The 21252-nt window shown below is 41.9% G+C and overlaps 1 protein-coding gene across 1 annotated transcript in view; it reads left to right on the top strand.

Moving 5' to 3' along the window:
* Nucleotides 1–6585, top strand: part of DRAM1 (DNA damage regulated autophagy modulator 1) — a 35925-nt gene extending 29340 nt beyond the window's left edge. The window contains exons 5-7 of the mRNA XM_063076295.1: nucleotides 1869–1927; nucleotides 5709–5801; nucleotides 6541–6585. Coding sequence (XP_062932365.1) covers nucleotides 1869–1927; nucleotides 5709–5801; nucleotides 6541–6585 — 197 coding nt within the window. The remainder of the gene's footprint in view (nucleotides 1–1868; nucleotides 1928–5708; nucleotides 5802–6540) is intronic.
* The last annotated feature ends 14667 nt before the right edge of the window (nucleotides 6586–21252 follow it).

Below are 21252 nucleotides of genomic sequence, written 5' to 3'. Positions count from 1 at the left end.
GACACTTTCTCCCCATAGACTTGGCTGCTTCTTGTTCTCTGTTTTTGCCCATTCCCCTCTCCTTGGCCGGATTATCCTTCTGCACTTTATCTTTCTAAATCTGAGCTGTTGGTCCAACACGGTAGCCACATGTGGCTTTTGTGCCCTTGAAATGTGGCTAGTCCAAATTGAGATGTGCCATAAATGTAAAACACACACCCAATTTCAAAGTCTTAATAAGAAAAAAAAATGTAAAATATCTCATTAATAGTTATTTATATTATTACACATTTAAATGATAATATTATTGTCAGTAATATTATTTGATATACTGGGTTAAATAAGATATCTGTTGATGTATGATACAGTATTAAATAATATATCAATATTATTATAGTAACAGTAATATGAAGGTATTTCAAAAATTTGTGGAAATATAGAATCAAAAGCTAATATGAATCTTTTCATGAACTTTTTGAAGTACACTCATATTTTTATATGTTGGATTCAATAAGATACAGTATTAAAATTAATTTCACTCGGTTCTTTTTAGTTTTTTTAAATGTGGCTACTAGAAAATTTAAAATTACACATTATATTTCTGTGGGATGGTTCTGCTCTAAAGAACTTCCCAAATTTCACAACTTAGATCAAGCTCAACTGACACCCCAAACCCAACTCCATTCTGAATTAATAATTTTCCCTCTGAGTCATCACAGTACCCTGTTCTTTTCTCTCTAGCAGGGCATGTTCTCTGGGCTTCCTCCAACCAGGCTGTGATGTTTCTGAGTCTGTTTTGCTGGAGTTTTCCCTCCCCCCCACTCCCAAACTAGCATGGTACCTGGTGCGCTGAAGATGGAAATAAGAACAAATAAATGAAAAAATTAAGAGGCTTTTAAACTATTAAAATCAGAAGTATGGTAATGAAATGATCAGAGAATCTCCTATGCTTTCTTCTTTTATTTTGAGAAACTGAGAAGTGTTAAGCATTGCAAAATATGAGGGGAGGGACATGGGGAGGAGGTGTTCACTCCAAATTCAGAGGAGGCTATAAACTTTGCATTGACTGGACACTTTGAATTCTTAATTTTTTGTAGACTTTTTAGAGCATCCTATTTCCTTCTAGCTTTTCTCTTTTGCCCTCTTTTTTTTTTTTTTGGCAGCTAGCTGGCTCAGGGATATGAACCCTTGACCTTGGTGTTATAATACTGTGCTGTAACCAATCTTTTGCCTTCTAAGTTCGATCCAAATGGTTATCACCACCTTTGTGTAGACAGTATTGTCCATGGAGGGCAATACTCTCAGCCCCTGGCTTTATTAAGCTGGCCTGTAGGGGTTTGTCATTCATCTCCAAAGTCTGATGTAGGGTGAATCTCTTTGGTTTGTAAACTCTTTGGGCCAGGGGGGAAAGTCTCCACTTATACCCAATCACCCAACAAAAATCTGTTTTTTAAAGGTAATAGTTTGAATTTCTGTAGCTTGTTTTTTTTGCATATGAAATGTTAAATTTTTGTTTAAGCTGTACCTTGAAAATAGTATTTTAGAAAAAAAGTATTTTTATTCAGTAGCAAGTACTCAAATTAAAACAGCCTAAGGGGGAACACCTAGAAAGATGCAGGGTTGAGCCGAATGCAGGTTCAGATGAAAATTTTGCTATGTGTAGCCAAAAGTATTGCTAGGGAATGTATTTTCACGTTGTAACTTAACTGCTATCATTCAATTTAAGGTTTGAGATTCTAAAACACTAATATAACTGGTTTGATTGTAAAAATGTTGGTATTAACATTCTAACACTGCGTAATGATTATATTATTAGTAGAATAATCTAGTTTTAACATTAAAGGATCTGCTTTCTGCTGTAGTTTCCTTAATAATTTCCCTTTTTTTAGTGATTGCCTGTGCTTCACTAATTTCTATAACCAAGCTGGAGTGGAATCCGAAAGAAGAGGTAACGTTTAAGTTGTTGTCTGTATGACCCCTGAGATTGGTTATCGCCATCACAATGTTTATATGAGATTGTGGTGGGGCGAAGCCTAGGAAGGATCACTGTCATATATTTTTCAGAACAAATTGCAAAATGTGGAGTAAATATGGCCTGTAATCAATGAACTGTCCAATTATTTGGCAGTGTGTGTAGTGATTACCTGTCAGGATAAACCCAAATGGTTCCTGGAATTATTTTCAAAAATTTGAATTCCTAATTCTTTCTTAAACACTTCAACCATCTATGCTTATTAAAAGAGTTTGGACATTTAAGGGTAGGGCGACAGTGTGAATTCAGATGTATGGAGGCCAGAGGAGGTGGGTCGTGTTAAGCAGAAGGGACAAGACCAGCTCCAGTGTAGTGGATAGTTCGTTTCAGGATACAGTGAGAAATAAATGTAGTCACGGATAACTTTGCAAGGGAGTAGTGGCTTTAAGAGGCAGGCAAAGAGGCTCATACTTGACTTAGGTGACTTCAGTCTTTTGAAGACTTTTGGACAGGGAACAAAGTTGAAAGTGTGATTAGACACATACTAGGCTGAAGCAACACCTGGAATGGATTGACGAGAGAGGTCGGCATTAGAAGGGCAGGTTGAAGGTAGTTCTACTAGTTAAGGTTTCAAATTAAGATGAGCCTAGATTGGAATGACAGGGGAAAAATATTTGATGGACACTGGCAAGTGATGAATATGAGAAGGAAGGGGCACGATGAATCAAAATCAAGTTTTTTATCTTGGGTAAACCAAAGAACTTGCGCCCATGAATAGACATAAGGTCTCTAGCAGGGGTAAATGACTTTGTAGGTGGAAGTGGATGAGTTAAGGCTTTAGAATCATTGAATCTGAGGCTATCATGAGACATCAAGGAGAGAAGTCCAGTTAGAAATGTGGGACTAGACCTGTGGTGGGATTGCAAGTCATCAGAGCATGGGGTAGAGTGACCAATAATTTCCAGACCAAACATCAGAATGCATGGAACTGAATGTTTGGAGCTGAGATCAACTCATGCAGTTAGATACCTGTAGTGGTGGCTTATCTAGATGCCACATAGGAGAGAAGAGAGCCAAGGAGAGAACAGCAGGAGACTTTTTTCCCCAAGGGGCAAGTGGAGGAATATCTCCAGCAAAAGAGAAGTAAAAGGGGAAGGAGAGTCAAGGACCAAAGAACGGGAATTGTGTGGTGTAGTCGACCTCACTGACTGAGTCCCTACCACAAGCAGGACTCTGCTGGGGAGGGTGGGAGAAGGGTGGTTGTGGGATCCAGGGTCCCGGGGGAAGCTTATAGTTCAGTGAAGCACACAGCAGCCAGTTGTTAACAGCTAAGTGTAATAATACTTTGAAGAATAAAAGAAATGCTGAAGTTCAAATATATTGTAGAAACTCAGAAGCAATCGCAATTAATTTTCACTGTAGAATGAGAAGACACTGTTCCAGAGGCGAAGAAAAGGGAGTTTTTTTTTAAGGGGAAGGGAAACGGTTAGCCATGGCAAGCGTGGCTGAACAGTCTTTAGGAATGAGGTCCCTGAATTTGGGCAATAAAGGAGTCACTGATGTTTTTCAAAAAACAGTTCTAGTAAAATGTCGACGTCAGACGCCATTTTGCAAGAGTTAAAGAAACGGTGAGAGGAACGGTTCATTCATTCCGCTGTCAACTAAATGTTTGCTGAGTCCTGCTCTGGACTGAAGGTGGGAGCAAGAGGAGAGGCTGCCGAGACAGGAGAGAGGCAGATGATGGCGAGGAAGAGAATAATCCAGACAAGAGTTCCAAAAGTGCATCCTTTGATTGTAGCTTTAAAACGGCCAAATTAGTTGAAAGGTTAGACCTAGACAAAAGGCAGTTCTTCTGTGAGGCGTAGGGAATGGTTCCCATTTGAAGGTGGGCTCAGTTCCTCCTTCCATCGGTGAGAACCTCTCCCTGTACGTGAGACCTCCCAGCAGAGCAGCCCCACGTGTACTTCACGCTTCAGCCACTGGGGGGAGACCTTCCACCACCCATCACAGACCAGCTGCCCGGAAGATCGCTTCAAAGCAGGTACCCAGGCAGTGAAAACTTCACATATCATTTTCTATCTTAGAAGTGTGAAAAGTACCTGGTTTCTAATCACTCCATAAATTACTGTGCCCCGTGGTGTTGCTTTCTGTTCCCAGTATCAACAGATGCAAAGAAAACCCTTTACACTAATTATCTGAATAGAATAATCATTTAGGTACAGCCCCCCCCCCCGCCCCCACTTCTGTGCAGTACTTTAGACGTTTTGGGGCACAGTTATGTGCACTGACTCACCTGGTAGGGAGGGTGAGAATGATATGGCATTGTGTCTTTTCACACAGCAAGGAGATCAGAATTTTGCCTGCATTCACACGTGCAGTGGTGGAATTGGGATTCTTGGAAGTGCGTTAATGAAATATACGTTCATTAATATCAGATTAAAGAAATTCACCCCGAAATTATGCCTCTATTTTTATAAGCCATCTTCACTGCTCAGGGATGATATGAAATGGGGCGGGTCCCCTGGCGCTTGTACCAAAGGAGGAGTCTTCTATTCTTTACTCTCTTAATGTAGGCTGGTCGGGTTCTCTCCAGTGTGACCTTGGATGAGAACAGTGCGTGGCAGTGAACATCCGTGGGGAGAGGGGGGCGTGATGTCTATGAGCGTTTGACGTGCCCCAATGAAAACAGGACCAAAGAAAATAACTGTCACCGTAGAACTGACCTGCAGTCCAGCACATTGGTTCACTCACACTTGTAACCTACAGCAGAGCAGAAAGTGAAGTAGGAAAAAAATTCAGCTATTATTTGAAGTCAGAGGGGGCAAACTGACAGTCTACAGGCATAATGTAGCGTGCACGCTAAAGTCAGAATGCAGACATGCACTTCTGACTGCGACGAAGTTTAAAAATGCTTTTACATTAGCTTCCAGCATTAAAAAATCAGGAGATCACACCCCCCCCACCCCACCCCCCACACAGAGAGACTTTTTTTTAACCTCTTTCAAAGCAATGCTGGGGTATAATTTTCCCATTTCGTGAAAATGGAATTGAGCTGCTAAAGAGTGGCTCCCCATCTCCCCCCTCCACAACCATCAGTTTTATGTATTTTTATTAATTTTCTGGCTTCCATAGGCATCTCAGTTTGGAACCCCAGATTAAAGGCATTCTCATTCTTGGCTTCCATTTTCTCATTCTTGTCCCCAAGAAGATACAGTGAACATGCAGATGTCTTGTCAAGAGCATTTGCTTTGTGGCTATACTTACCTTATAAAGTTAGGCAGAATTATTTTCTGGACTAACATTTTCTGTAGTAACAGGGAAGTACAAAAGCTAGTGGGGAGGGTCAGCCTTTCTAGTCTTAAGGCACATGCTCGTTCTTTGCAATAACCGCACAAGCAGTGGGAAACCAAGTCATGCCTTGTATGGAAAGTTCTTTCTTCTGCTGAGTTCAAATTTGCTTCTCACTCTCAGCTATTTTGTGGTCCTTATCCTCCCTTTCGAAGTTGTGTAGACTAAGTCTTAAAACCAGAGTGTGTGCGAGCCAGGAAGAACTCTTGGAATAATTGCATTCCCTTCTCACTGGGCAGGAGCCCTCATGTTTATTTACACGGACTTGCTCATTGTACTTGCTCAAGGTTCTGCTTTATGCTCACTCGAAAGCTTCTTCCTCTGGTCCGACCTTCTCATTATTATTTCAGTATCTACACTAAAGTGAGTCTTTTTAGACTAAATTCTGTTTCTTTATCATTGCTATCAGGATTATGTATACCATGTAGTGAGTGCGATCTGTGAATGGACAGTGGCCTTTGGTTTTATTTTCTACTTCTTAACATTCATCCAAGATTTCCAGGTAGGTATTTATCAATTCAAATATTATAAATTGCTGACAATTAGGATTAGTAAAAATTCACCAAAAATTTCTTGCATTTTAAAAAAAGAGTACTTTCTTTTTACCCTTAATGTGTTTTTTTAAAAGTTTATTAGCTTATTCCCAAAGGGATGCATCTTTAACAGATCTCCCAAAAATGAAATTTTCATATGTTCTCTGCTGTTTGATGCTTCTAGCCGTGTATTCTGGTTGTTTTCTTTTTGAGGAGATCTCATTTACCAGTTCCAAACAATAGAAAATATATCTTTTTTATTTTTTAATTAATTTATTTATTATTATTTTTTTGGTCCCTGGCTTGTACAGGGATCTGAACCTTTGATCTTGATGTTCTAACACCATGCTCTAACCAATTGAGCTAACTGGCCAGACCTAATTTTTCATTTTTAATTTTTTGTCAACACCTTGATTTTATGAAAATATATCTTTTTAAAAGACAAAAGTATGTTGTTGAAAAATGTTCCCAAGGCAGAGAAAAGGTGGGGCATTATCAAATTTGGCAGGGAAAATCTTACATTTTGAAACAAGTGGATTATTAGCTAAATATAGAAAGCCAAGAAAATTCTTTGGGATCCAACTCAAGCAGAGCACAAACCATAGTGAGGTCATCTCTTAGGTGGTGCAAAGCTGTTGGAAATTTCATAGTTGGCACCAGAATTGTTTACTTTCTTTTAAGCCTTTTTCTTTTTCTTTTTTAAAATAGAGTGTCACCATAAAGATATCCACAGAAATCAATGGTGACATTTGAAGAAAGAAGAATTATACCTCACTCGGTGAATGTCAAAGATAATTTCTAGAAGTGGTACGGAGGACAGACAGGGTTTTGATGCCACCCTGATTGGAATGCATCTGAGGCACATTCAAGACTTGAATTTCATTCAAAATTCCCAATAGTTGTACTGTTTCCAAAGGTATGTTTTTCTAGAGAATGTACAGCATTTATGACATTGTAGCGATGTCTTTACAATTTTCTAAGTGGACACTTTTTTATAATAACAAATTCATATACAGAAAAGATAGGATGTTACAGAAATTGGAGAGCTCTTACTTTGTACAGATTCTGTTAATTTTTTCTTTGTGTGTGAATGATTTATGGAAATACACTAAGTGAGGAATTTAAGTTTAGTACATTTATTAAAAAGTAAAATCAGGAGATATTCATTGTAAAATTTCATTTTCAGAAAATGAACTATATAATTTTTTTATCATGAGCATTTATAAAATTCAATTTATAATATATATCCAAATCATAAAGATTTTGTTAATACATTAACACTAAGATGCTCTGATTTTAGCTGAACTAAGCAAAATGCTTCTGAGAGGCCTTAATACCACTATGCACATTGGAACTTGGCTTTGGAACTCTGCCTGTTCATTTCTCACTGCTTCTAGGGCCACAGCTTTTACCCCTGCTGCTAATTAGCAGCCCGCAATGGGCATAATTCCAGGTGGGATGCATTCAGCAAGTCAGGTTAGATATTATGAAATCATTCTTTATTGTTACTGGCATAACTTGATGTATATCATAGTCTGACTCAGAAGCTGAAGCTCATGTCTCAAATGCATTTTATGCCAATAAACATGCTGAACCAAACAAATGTCCAAGAGAGAGACAAGGAGAAAGGAGAGGGGCAGCTGAAACTTCTGGGCTCAGGGTGCTGTTTATTTCTATCCTGTGCCCGATATTCTGCAACACCATAGAAAATATGAGTCAAGCCCTTAGCGTTAAGCAGGACCTACAAACTCTACCTTTTCAACTGAATCACGAATGACATGTGAAAAGTGACTCATTCTGGTGGAAGAAGTAGCCCTTGAAATATTAAGGCTTGGGCTTGAAAGTTGAAGAAAGGAAACTCTCTCCTTCAGAGACTCCTCCAGACCACAAACTCGTGCCTGGCCAATTGGGACCAGCCTTTGAGGACACATACCCAGGGCAGAGCAGCCCATTTGGACAGCCTGGGAGGGCATCTGGGGAGGGGTGAGCACATGGTGGCTCCCCATTGACTGTGTGTTGAGTGAGTGAAGGGGCAAGACTCAGCTGCTGTCAGCCACCTCTGCAATGACAAACTGCTTCTTCCCTAAGTGTTCAGCAGGGGGAACCTGATAACCATTTCAGGGTCCCCTGCAACTATGTGAGAACGCTGTGGGTCCCCACTGTAACACTGGAACTGAAAGACAGTGACCGAAGCTATGTCCGACATCTGTTATTTTGAAGTCTTTCCCCGGATCCTATGGTAGAAAGAATCATGGTTGTGTCTCGCTTTGAACAGACTTATTAACAGCATTTTCAAGATGCATTATCATTCTTCATTTCCACATCTCTTTCAATTAGATTGGAAGCTCCTTGAGGGCAGAATATGTGCCTTAATTTGTATCTTTGTAACTCCAGCATTTAACACGGCGCCTGTTGGTGCCTCCTGGTACACCTTAGGTGCTTAATAAATACTCATTGATGCATGAATAAATGGATGAAGGAATGATTAGGAATGTTTGTAGTGCTGCATAACGGGATTTACTTTGTTTGCCAGTTAGTTTAATGATAAATAGTCCGTATCACCCAGTAATGTTGACTGTTTTGCTTTGTGTACTGTAAACACTTCAGTTGTTTAGGCTTCACAATTCTATGACAACTCTCTTCAACCTGGACAGTTACCACAGAAATTGTTACATGAGCTAAACCAAATGTTACACCTGTCTTGGCAAAGTGAGAAGGCCAAAAATCACTCCAGACAATCACCTTCTGCTGATTCCATGCAACGTCTAAAGCTGGTCTTATCCATATTTTGGTATTGTTTCTAATTTACATGAACTTGCATTTCCTGGGACCTCATAGCTGAAAGAGTAAAATAAAGTGAAATATTTCTTTATTTTAGTAATGTTTGTCTCTGTTGAATTATAAAATATTGCCTGGGTACTACTATGAAGTGTGTTTATCTCGGGGATGATTCCAGATCCACTTGGACTTTATCAAGGTATGGTTTAAACCTTACGTTTTCCTAATTGATATATCTTTGCACGTGGGTACGATTGGTTCATCTTTGTAGAGATTCTCAAACCTTAATATCAGAAATTCATATCAGTCAAGACTCTTAGAGGTGAAGCCATCAGAAATCCAACGAGAAGGAAAAAAGGGAATCTATATTGTCTCAAGTAACTGAGACACCCAGGAAGGAGCTGGCTTTAGGGATGGCTGGACCCAAACGTGCCACCAGGACTCCATCCACTCTGTCCCTCCCTCACCTCTGCTTTCCTCTCTGTTGGTATCATTCTCAGGCAGACTTTTCCCTGGTGGGAGTGAGAGGGCTTCTAGAACCTCTAGGTCTACAACCTATCCAGTGGAAAGAGAGGATTTCTCCATAGTCCCCCCAAAAGCCCATGAGTTGGAACTCCTTGTCCCTGATTGGCTGGTTTGGGTCACGTGTCCATCCCACAGTGCAGGGAGGAATGATGCTCTGATTGGTCAGACCTGAGTCACATGTCCACCTCTAGAGCAGGGAGAGGTCAACACCACCCAACCTATGGGGCTGAGGGTGGGTGAAAGTTGTTTCTCAGAAGAAAGGGGTGGGAGGTGGATTTGGACAGACAAAAAGCTGTCATTTCCACTATGGAATTAAAGTCCCCCCCACCTTCACTCCCCCCGATCTAACTGGCTTCAGAGTAAACCAAAGTAAACCTACTAACAACCTTTACAGATTTTTTTTTTAAAAAGGAAATGCAGGTCATTTAGGTAATAGAAATGCCCACTGTTAACTTCAAATTTATGTGTATATTTTTTCAAGGTTCTTGTGTTCTTATTTAACCTTTGTGAGGTTGGTCAGGCTGTTAATGACCATATTTTTCAGATGAGGAAACTAGCACAGAGAGAGGCTCAGCAACCTGCAAGCAGCTCTGCAGCCAGACGGCAACAGATTCCAGTCTGGAACTCTTGTTTTCCTGATTCCTAATCAAGTGGGTCTTTTTTTTTTTTTTAACACTAACAGAGGATTCCACAGAAATTGCATTTCATAAACCAAATTAAGTACATCAGTGTTGTGCTGTGTTTGGGTTTCCTAACATCCCTTACATGTGGCGTTGTCCCATGTTCCCATTTTTTACTTAGTTGGAGACATACTGGTCTGGTGTTTGGGCCTGGAATGAGGAAAGGGGAGTGGGAGGGAGATAAGTGGTATCCCATTCTCTCCCACTCCCTGATTCTGGCAAGCCAGTAAGCCCAGCCGTCTCCCCACACACATACTCTTGGTCTGGCTCTGAATGCCCGGCATTCTCAAGTCCAGAATGTCATGCATCTGCGTCGTGTCTGTTGCACAAGAGAGCAACCACAGCCTCAAGCCCTGGAGGAGACGCTTCTGACTCTTCTTGGTCACTCCCAGCAGATTTATCTTCCAAAATGGAGGGCAGCAGGATCTCAAACTCATTTGGGGGGTGGCAGCTACCTCCAAAGTTGATGCTTGGAAGATGCAGAAGGAGATACCAACAGTCTGGTGGTTTGAGGCAGGATGCCCTGAGGTGCCTGGAAAGCCTGAGGTTTACACAGTCCCTCAGCCACAGGCACTGCTCTGTGTCCTACCACCCCCAAAGCCAGATCCACCTCTGGACCTTTAGGTTATGTGAGTTGATAGAGTCTCTCTTTAACTTCAGTAAACTCGAGTTGGATTTCTGATGCTTATACCTGTAAGAGTCCTGACTGATAGAAATACTCCGGAGTTCCCCCAAGATGAAAATACAATAAATTACTGTTTATCTGAAGTCACCATGTGGAACGGAAAGATAGTTTCTAGATAAGGGATTCAGTTGCCCTCCACTTCCAACCCTTATTCTCTGAACGATTTGTCTTTATTAAAAAATTTTTGAATGAATTTTCACAATTCACAATTCAAAACAATACGAAAAGCCTTCCGCTTTCCTCTACCACATATACCCAATTCACCCCTCTTCTTGCAGATTTTTATAAAAATACAAGAAAAAACATTTCCAAACGTCTTCTCTTTATTTTTTTGCCCCAAATGTAGTATGCTGTACAAACAGTTTTGAGCCTTCCTTTCTGGTTTCACAGTGTATCTTGGAGATGTTTCCTTTATCCATACATAGAGATTGTCCTCGTTTTTTTTTGTTTGTTTTGTTTTACACCTGTACGGTATTCCATTGTATGGCTGTACCATCATTTATTTAACAAGTTCCCTATCTGATAACAAGTTGTGTGGTTCCCAAACTTGCACTCACACATAAATGACCTTGTACATACATCATTTCACACACGTACAAAGAAATCTGTAGGAGCAATTGCAATGAGTGGGATGCTGGGACAAACAGGATCTGTGCCTGTAATCTGACAAATATTGTGATCTTGCCTTTCGAACCTTTTCTCTTGAATGTTCTTGTTAGAAATCTTTGCCACGATTACACACACTTCCTTCTAAATGTAGGTTGCTGAATATAAGTTCACCTTCTCTTGGTGACTCAGTCGTCACTGAGAGCATCTGTGACTGGAGAGCAGGCACAGGTGTGGACTCTGTGGTGGATGGTGCAGGACCATCTGGGGCCTGCTGACTTGGTCACTGGCCTTGTCCAAACACCCCCGTTTGTTCCCTCTCTTATTGGAACACCCAGGGCAGGGAGGGCAAGGCTGTTCACTCCCCTTTTTGCCGACAGTGGGAACTCTGCTGTCCTCTGCCACCTCCCCTCTGACCCCTGCTCTCTTTATCATGGTCAGGAGTGTCTCCAGTTCACTGTGATAACGCACTTTGTCACTGCCTCTTCTAACCTCATCCTTTTTCTACCCACTTTCCCTTTTTGGTGTCTCTCTGAAGGCCTGCTCATCCTCTTACATTTCTTCCTCATCTTTTGAGAGGATTGTGGTTTTGCAGACATCAACAACCAACCACAATATCACCTTTCCCCTTTTTGGCAAACTGACCCATGACAAAACCCCAGGGGAATCCATAGACCTTTCGATCCTTCCCGACCTTATAGCTTGGTGGTCAGTGCGGACCAACCCAATGAGTAGGGGACACCAGCATTACAGGGGCCACAAAGAGAGACAGAGCAAGGAAGCTCCAGACTTGAGAAACTTAAAAACTGATTTGGAAGATTTAATTTTGCCTGAACGTGCCTTTTATGCCATTTTGAAAAGAGAAAAATCTAGAGATGCAACAGATTATCAGCCATTATCCTCTGAATATGAATGAACTTGTCAGCTTTTCTTTTCTCTTTTTTTCTTTTTATCCTACAATGTAGCATCATCCATAGTCAGCTTTTCTAAGGTCATATAAGGCCCTGAGGAATGAAACCCCTAAACTGGTAAGTTTAGAAAAATGGATGAAATGTCTGGATTGCTGCTTCAAAGGGGCAGGTCCGGTTTGAAGTCTGGGCATCTACAGCTTAGGGTGGCGGCAGTGGTAGGTAGTGGGTCTCAGGTGTAGAAACAGTAAGGAGAGGGCTTGTATGATTCACCCGGTCTTTGGTGGGAGTTTGGGATTAGTTCTCTCACACCCATGCACTGTCCCTGAGGAGCACTGAATTGGCCAAAGATTCCATTGGGCACTGGGGGTGGACGGCCTTCAATACTATGAAGGCTCTGGTGGCTGTGAGGTGTGGTTTCTTAGGATCTCGACCCCTAGTATTTTTTGCTTCTTTTTGGTGCAGTAGTTGGACTGGGGGCTGCCTTCTGTTTGGAAAGAAGCATTTGTTCCTGACTTCCTAAGGAAAAAGTCATGTGAGGCCCAGGGGAAAGGCCATTTAGGCTGCCACCGGGCTGGGTAAAAGAAGTCCTCAGTGTTCATTTAAAAAAAAATTGTTTAAAATTCTTTTTATTGTGATAAAATACACTTAACATAAAATTTGCTCTCTTAGCCATTTTAAGTATACAGTTAGGTGACATTAAATTCATTCATAATGATGGGCAACTACCACCACTATCCGTCTCCGTAACTCTTAATTTTTTTGAGCAACTGCCATACTGTTTTCGACAGCAGTGGTACCGTTTTACATTCCCACCGACGGTACAAGGGTTCCAGTTTCTCCACATCCACAAAATAATAAGAACACTTATTATTTTCTGTTTTGTTTTGTTTTGTTTGATAGCAGCCATCCTAATGGGTGTGAGGTGGTATCTCAATGCAGTTTTGATTGGCATTTCCCTAATGATTAGTGATGTTGAGCATTTGCTCATGTGATTCTTGGCCATTTGTATATCTTCATTTGAGAAATGTCTATTCACATTTTTTGCCCATTTTTGAATAGGGTTGTTTGTTTTCCTCAGCTTTCACTCTTGTCAGAATCTGGGTTTGCCATCAGACCTCCAGCACAACATATAGTCTTCCCTGAGCTTGAAGTGGCAACAGGAAGCAGTAAAGGACTCAGGGTCCTGGGTTCCAGCTCTCTTACTGTCCCTTCTCATCAGGCTAACATTAGCACAAGTGATAAGAAAGCCTGGAAGACAAATTTCACTTCTTTAACAATCTTTTTGCTCAGGGTCAGCCCAGAGTAGCAAGTTCAGGTATCACCCAAGACATCTGATTTAAGGTGAAGAGTGATGTGTTTAGAATTGGCTAGCACTTTGACAGGTGCTAACATAATCTTTAACATGTGTATTGAAATGAATACTGAGCATAGTTCAGTCTTTCATTTCCTCTTAATACTTGAAAAGCCATCGTTTTGTTTTAAAGTTCCCTCAAAAGGCTCTAGTGGGTGAATTTATTTTTCTGCTTGACCAGGTTTGGAACCCTTATGAGCCACCTTGAAATTGAAACTGGGAAAATCCCAGATCTCTAGCCAGCAGAAGAAGCAAAGGTATGTTCTGAGGTTTATTAAATAATTACCTAGTTGTTGACATGTGGTGGAGGGAGGGAAAAAGCCAAGGTGTCTGCAAGTATGAATAGAGATTAGTGAGGATCTTGGGTCATGAGGCTTGTAAATGAGGTAGAATGTTTTGGTGTTCCCTGACCTTTCACTCAGGACAGTCCAACCAAGGGATGTGCTCTCCCAACTCAATTAACCTGGCCTTGGCATGGCACGTCATTACATTGACTTTCTAAATGACCACAGTCAACTGTGGTCCAATTAATCCTGAAGATACTCAAAAGTAATCGGTTGTTTCGAGCAGTCACAGTAGTGACTAGAAGGGAAGAAAACAAGGAGTGAGAAACAAAACCCAGAATGAATTGGCTTTTTTGACACCCCATCTGCAGTTGGTCTGGATAGCAGATAGGGCGGGTTTCCTAATGTAATGAATTGCTTTGGGACTAATTCAATTCAGAGCTTCAGGGAGGGAAGATGCTCTCATTTGGCAACACCTCGGACCAGTGTTCCAAATTTCAGCCATTTGTGTGCCTCCTTTGCAATTTCTTATCGTGCTGTGTACTGCAATTTAACTCATACTTTGCAATGACTCTTTAACTTAAATGTTTTTATTTTAGAGAGAAACTTCTCCTACTGCTTCATCTCCTCGATTGCTTAGCTTGGTCTGTGGTGTCACTATTCACCGGTCACCCAGGGCAAAAACTGGACAGTCATCCTAGACTCCTCACTTTGATCTATCCCTCATTTTTATTAACTTTATCTCCTACGTACAGGGTGAACAAATAATTATTATTCAAACCAAAGCATCAAAACCAGGGCATTTGGGGGAATGAAAGAGACAGTGTTAATAATCATATCCAGGGCAAACTGAAGCCAACGGGATGTATGGTCAACCCACCCGTATCGTCTTGAGTCCTCTTCCTCATCTCCGTTCCCACCATCATTCCCTCAGCTCAGGTCTTCATAATTATTTGCTTAGACTAGTGCAGTAGCTTATTATTGTTTCCTTGACTTCAGTCTTGGTCCTTTCCAGTGCATCTTATGCATTGAACACACACATTTGATATATTACCCTCTTAAAATCCTTCCGTTGCTGCTTATAACTTCGTAATAAATCTGAAGTTTCTTAGTATAGCTTATGAGACTCTTCACAGATCTGGTTCCTTTTTATCCTTCTAGCCTGTGCGTTTATTCATCTATTTATTCATTCAACATTTAAGGAGCACTAATCTGGGTCAGACACAGTGGTAGGTCCTGGGAATGTAATAATAAATAAGATGGGTTTCTGCCCTCAAGATATTTACAGTGGAGTGTGGCAACAGCCGAGGAAACATTATAGTAAAATAAATCATGGTGAAGTATTGCACCCTGTGACCTCACTACTCAAGGTGTGGTCCAGGGACCAGCAGTAAGAGCATTACTTGGGAGCTTGGTAGAAATGCAGAATCTTAGGGCCCCAAACCAGACTCACTAAATCCAAATCTGCATTGTAACAGGGTGCCTCGGTGATTGGAGTGAATGTCAGTTTTTGAAGCTCTGGCTATGGAACCACACTAGTTAAAGCAATTGATTCAGATCCCCAGGGATGGTCATGCCTGGTGGGAGACTCAGAGGGGACAGTTTGTTGAATGAAGGTGAGGTGGGAAAAGCCACCTCTCATGGAGGGACTGGCATGTGCCGTGGCACAGAGGCAAAAAGAATATGCTGTTTGGGGGAACTTACAAGTTGTTCTGTATTTTGGGAACACAGGTTGTAGGTGGTGGCCCCACCTAGCTCAGAGATAACCTCAATTCAAGGAAAAAGTTTGGTCATATTCGGCACCTCCATCTCTTGAGCTCATCCTGAAACATAGAAACTAAGAACAAGTATTTTGATTCACAGAGACAGAAAGCAAAAAAGAGGTTGCCAGAGGCTGAGGGTAGGGAGATGGGGTCGGGGAGAGGGAGGACTTATTGTCTAATGTGTAAGTGTTTCTGTTTGGAACGATGAAAAAGTTCTGGAAATGGATAGTGGTGAGGGTTGCACAACATTGTGAATGCCACTGAATTATACACTTAAAAATGGTTAAAGCAGTAAATTTTATGTTATATATGTTTTGCCATAATAATAATAATAAAAGAATGAGTACTCTGGAGTCAAAGAAGACCTGATTTTCAAGTTCCAGCTCTGTCACTCTCTTGCTGAGATGCCCCAAGTCAGGTAACTTCCTGAAGCCTCAGTGTCTTCATCTGTAAAACGGAAATAATGATGGCACTCACCTCATAGAGCTGCCGTGAGGATTCACTGGAGCGGTGCTGGGAGCTTGTTGGGTGAACCTTAAATGCCCATTAAAGCTTGAAAAGCCCCGTCGTAGCACAGCGCTGCACAGCCAGAGGTCAGCGTTGCAGGTACTGCTGTCCCTCCACCCCCTGTGTGACCGCCCACCCTCAACTGCCTTCTCCCTCTGCAGCAGTGGCTTGCAACCCTGGCTGCACATGGAATCACCTGGAGAGTTTTGTAAAACCCCATTGTCTGGAGCAATTAAATCAGAATTTCAGGAAATGGGACTGAAGCGTCATTATTCCAGGTGATTCCAGCGTGCAGCCACAGCTGAGAAACGCTGTTCCACAGCAGTGCTTCCCAAACTTTAGTGTGCGTCGGAATCACTGGGAAGGCTGGTGAAAACAATTCTTGGGCTCTACCCAGAGTCCGCAGTTTAGTAGACACAGAACGACTCTTTCCCTTTGTTTCATCATCTAGGTCACTGCTCTTTCCTTTTGTAGGAGGTCTGTGCTAGTCTATCCACTTCCTAATAACCTCTTCCAGACCCACTAGTGAAGTCTTGCTTGAAAAAACTTCCCAGTGGCCTTCTTCATGCCAATGGTCTCAATATTCTTGAACCTCTTGTGACTTTAGACACAGTTGACCATGTCTCGAAATTCCCCTCCTTTGAATTTAGAGCCACTACTCTGGATTTCCCTCATTTCTCTTTCCTACCTCTTCCTCCACCTGGAAGTAGGGACTCCATGACCATTTTTCCTTGGGTCCCTATATTTATCCTTTAAAAACAGCACAGTCTCAGGAGTGAGACAAATGTTTTTACATAATGTACTTGGGCAATGCACTTGAACTCTGAGCCTCATCTTCCTCACTGCTAAGTCACGGGTGATGATAGTAGTGCCCGTACAGATAATACATCCCGGACACGTACCGCTCAACTGTTAGCTATGATAGTGTTTTGCCTTTAAGAATATGGTAAAATCTTGACCTCAAAGAGAACTCCAGGGGTGGTGGAGGATGCACAGTGGCAGAGGATGGATGCAGAGGGCAGAGCCAGGAATGCCAAAAATACAGCATGAGGAATAAAGCCAGGATTTACCAAGGGGCAAGGAGGCGGTCCCAAGGATTTTCCAGGAGGCCTGGGCAGACAGAGAGGTGACAGTTGGTACCTGACAATAGGAACTGACCAGGAGATTCCCTCTGACTACATTAAAATGTGATCCTACAGGCTGGTCCATACCCAGGAAGGGTATTATTAACAGTGCTGGGATGGGCTATGGAATGGCCCCAGAAGAAACTCACGAAGGGATTTCAACCCCATCAGTGTGGAATTCAGTCACTTTGGCAAGGAACAAAGTGATAAGGACCCTGTTACAGTTTGCACCATTTATGATAGTCATGTGCAAAATAGGACCGTGGGGTGTTACACAGAGCTCTCGTTACAAGATAAGGTCTCCGTGTGCTGTTTCCCGTCGATGATGTTATTCAGCAGGATGGCTCACATGCTGAAATTTGAAACTCCTTGGGTGAAAAAATCCCTCTGCAGGCTGTACCAGATGTTGCTTGTGTAGCTCCCAAAGCCCAGAAAGATGAGTTAATCCTTGAAGGAAATTATTTTCAACTTGCATCAAACTTAGAGGCTTTGATCCAACAGGCTATGGCAATTAAAAACAAGGCTATCACAAGAGCTGTGGGTGGTAGTCCTGTCTCTGAGAAAGGAACAGGGCCACTGGCTGACGGCTGCATTCCAGAACGCCTCCAGATGCAGAGGCCCTCAGTGTGATGTTGTGAAAATCCTGCACTTGAAACACATGTAGTCATAAACAAATCTTGCTCACCCTTTAAAGACCCTGCAGAAGCATCACCCTCTCCAAGAGGCTTCTCCTGAGCGCTCCAGGCTTCAATGACCTCACTTACCTGGAACCCTCTCAGACCCCATCACCCCTAGCACACAGCTTGCCACTTGATTATTCTCCAAATATATCATCTTTCCCCAGTTATATGGTAAGTTCCTAAACCATGTCTATGTTATATTTCTTCGTATTTCTGAATGCCTGGCACTCTAAGAGCCACATAATAAAAAAAGCATCCCTAAAAATCTAGCAGAGTACCTGGCATATAGCAGACACTCAATAAGTAAATAGATGCTTATTAGATGAACACAAATTGCTGGTTGACAGCTAAATTGAGTTGGCATGAAAAATAAATAAGGGAAGATTTAACAGGCATCTCTTGTATTGTTTGTTCAGCATCTCACCTCCTTCTTCCAGAAGTTTCCCCTCCCTGGCCCCATCATTGTGGCTCCCACAGGGACTGACACACACTGCTTCAATGGGTCTTTTCCTGGGACTTTTTGACTTGGAACCAGAGAGAATGTTTAGATGGTCTCTTTTTAGCGACCAAAGCTGTATAGACGTACTGGTAAGCTTAGGAGCTATCGGCCCCCATGTTTTTCCCCACCCAGAGAAAGATGATCTGTATCTAGAGGGAATAATGAAGCTAATGAAGAGTAAGTGGAGTTGCAGAGACAAGAAGAATAAAAGCAAACCCTGATGGTCTTTGAGTTCCTGGTTCCTGTTGTCCCCAAGCCCCAGGCACATTCCCGTCTTTGGGTTTCACAGCAATCCCATTATCCCTTATAATCTCCCCCCACCCCTTTTTCTTAAATGAATTCAAGTTAGGTCTCTGTCACTTGTAACCACACAAGTCCTAACAAGTACAGAAGTGCCTGCTACATGATAGATACTCATGAAAAAGAGAAGTTGAATGAAGTTTCATTACACCAAGTTATGAAGTTTTGCAAACGGGAATTTTTCAGAACTTCCAATCCTTATTTGTGGTTTGAGCAAGTACCTCTGTGCTGTCCCTCCCGGAGCTAGTGTAGTAATGGGCACACATAGCACACATGGACACCACTGTTTCAGGTAGGGTTGAGTCTTCATTTTTCACTTTCAATGACGTTTTTCCATGTGTGCATTTGTTGAGAAGAAGCTTAGATGCTGGGGGCTGCAATGCCATCTGCGCCTGATGGAAAACATTTGTGAAGACCCTCTAAAGTGTGACATGCTCAACAGCAGCCACAGACTTAACTCCAAAAGATGGTCTGCATGAACAGGGCTATGGGAAAGAGCCTTAGAATAGCTCCACAGTAAAGATGATGGTATGGAGACAGCATGGTGTCCACATTCTCTGAAGTTCAAATCCAGACACATGGTCCAGTGCACATGAAGGAATTTATGGGCACAGTGAGATAGCTTATTTGAAGTTGGGTGACCACTCAGCATCTCTGGTTACCATATTTATAGAGCTAATCTCTAGCCTCTAACCCTTCTCTAGACAGGCTGCTTTACTTACTGCCACCCAAATAGCCCACATTGGCTTTATCCTCAGCATATGTACTCACAAAATTCCTGGTGCCAGATAACTCTCCCTCCTTTCCTTCATTTTTTTCCCATTCAAATCCTACCCATCCTCCAGGTCCAGGTATTCTACCTCCTCCAGAAACAACTATCCTGTCTAATCCACCACACCTTACACTTCATCATTTGTTCTAAGAATAGCAACGACATGCTATATAACCACATGTGTGCACTCTTGGTGCTCCTTCTCTCTGTAGCCAGAAAAGTCTCACAATTCTCCTCACTACAGCACTTGAAGCGGCCATGAAAGACTGACAAGCTGGCGAGTGACATGAAACCTAGTTGCTATCTTTGATCCATTCCTTTATATTTTTATTTCAAGTTTCTGAGGGTGCTTGTCTTCTTTCTCCAGCTTGGCTCTTAAGTCCTTGAGGTCAGGACCATGCCTTAATATCTTAATAACAATGATAATAGCAGCAGCAAATATTTATTGAGTAGTTGTATGTACTGGCACTCTGCAAACCATTTCCCATGTATTACCTAATTAAGTCCTCAACACAGTCCTATGAAAGAGGTGTTATTATCCCCATTTTATAGACGAGGATCCTGAGCCTTTATGATAATTAGCAACTTGTTCAAATATACACAAGTAGAATGTGGCAGAACCAGAACTTGACCCCCAAACCTTTGCTCTTATCCAGCGTGATGCATTTTCTTGCCCTCTTTGTATGTGTGCATAGTAGGCGCTTAATAAGTATTTGTCGAATAGGGACTTTTTCTAAAGTGATGAGGCTCTTCCCAAGAGACAGAGAGAAATTGAGTTGAAAATACCAGAAGCAAATTCTCCTCCCCAAGGAATTGGAATGTAACATAAAGGCTTAACTTTCCCAGTATCCTTGGCTGAAGGCAATGGATTCCCCATTCCACAAATAAACATGCTTTACATATACAGAAATATTAAAGGTCAACTCTAAAGGGGGGGATCCTGTAAAGAAGCTACCTGAGGGCCTCCTGACAGGGGTCCTTGCAGTGGCTCTACAACCACCCAGTCATTGGCACCTCCCTGAGACTCAGTTTCCAAATTTGTAGAATGATTCATTTGGACTCTATTAGCACTTCCCAGGTGTGTCCCTGGAACATTGGCCCTACAAAAAATTCACATAAAGAGTGGTTCTGTTGTCAGTGCGATTGGGAAATTGCATCTCCCCTTGGGAGATACACAGTCCATATTAAATGCTCTGAGAAGGCCAGCGGGAAAGAACCTCCTTGTTTAATGTTTACTCAATGCTTATTCACCCCACCATGTCCTAGCCCTCTTTGGTTTCACCTAATAATGGCCCATATCTCTCATAACTAATTACACACTTAATAAAAAAACAAACAACAACAACAAAAACCCCCCATATTGGCTAAATATTTCTTAAGGACCTTTCCTAACATTCTATAGTCTATGAAACAATAGTGTAACTTGACTATAAACTGCTCTTCAGTGAATTAAAGGTGGAATCACAATTTTTGAATTATTGAGATTGGTCAGAAAAGTTTAAAGGGTTTTAAGATAACTTACCCAAGTTCAGCGGTCCATGCTGCTCACTTAGTTTCCTGAAACAGATGATAGGGGGCACTAGTGGACCGCGGTAGTGGCCACCTCTCCACAAACTGCAAGAAAGGCCAAACCAAAGTTACAGCAACCAGAGGGATTTCAGCAATTCCTTTTCCAGCTGAATGGAAAGCTACTGCGAACAAACTTCTTTCTCTTTGGGGTTTCTCTCCACCTCTCTCTCCTTAGCATTAAAAAATGGGTTAGAATCAAGATACACCTTACTTTTGCCCTTTACCTTTAGAGATGGAAACCCACATCAAGCAGCAACTTTCAACTGCTTGTCCGTGGTTTGTGTTCACTTTGGGGCAGCTGCATTTGACAGTGGAAGTACTTATTGAACTAAATGCAGAGGCTGTGAGTGGAGAAAGGAATTATTCTTTCCTTCATCAGTTCACTT

The sequence above is a fragment of the Cynocephalus volans genome, chromosome 12 (assembly GCF_027409185.1).
Source record: "Cynocephalus volans isolate mCynVol1 chromosome 12, mCynVol1.pri, whole genome shotgun sequence".
Taxonomy (NCBI): domain Eukaryota; kingdom Metazoa; phylum Chordata; class Mammalia; order Dermoptera; family Cynocephalidae; genus Cynocephalus; species Cynocephalus volans.
This window is presented reverse-complemented; position numbering and strand designations above follow the sequence as displayed.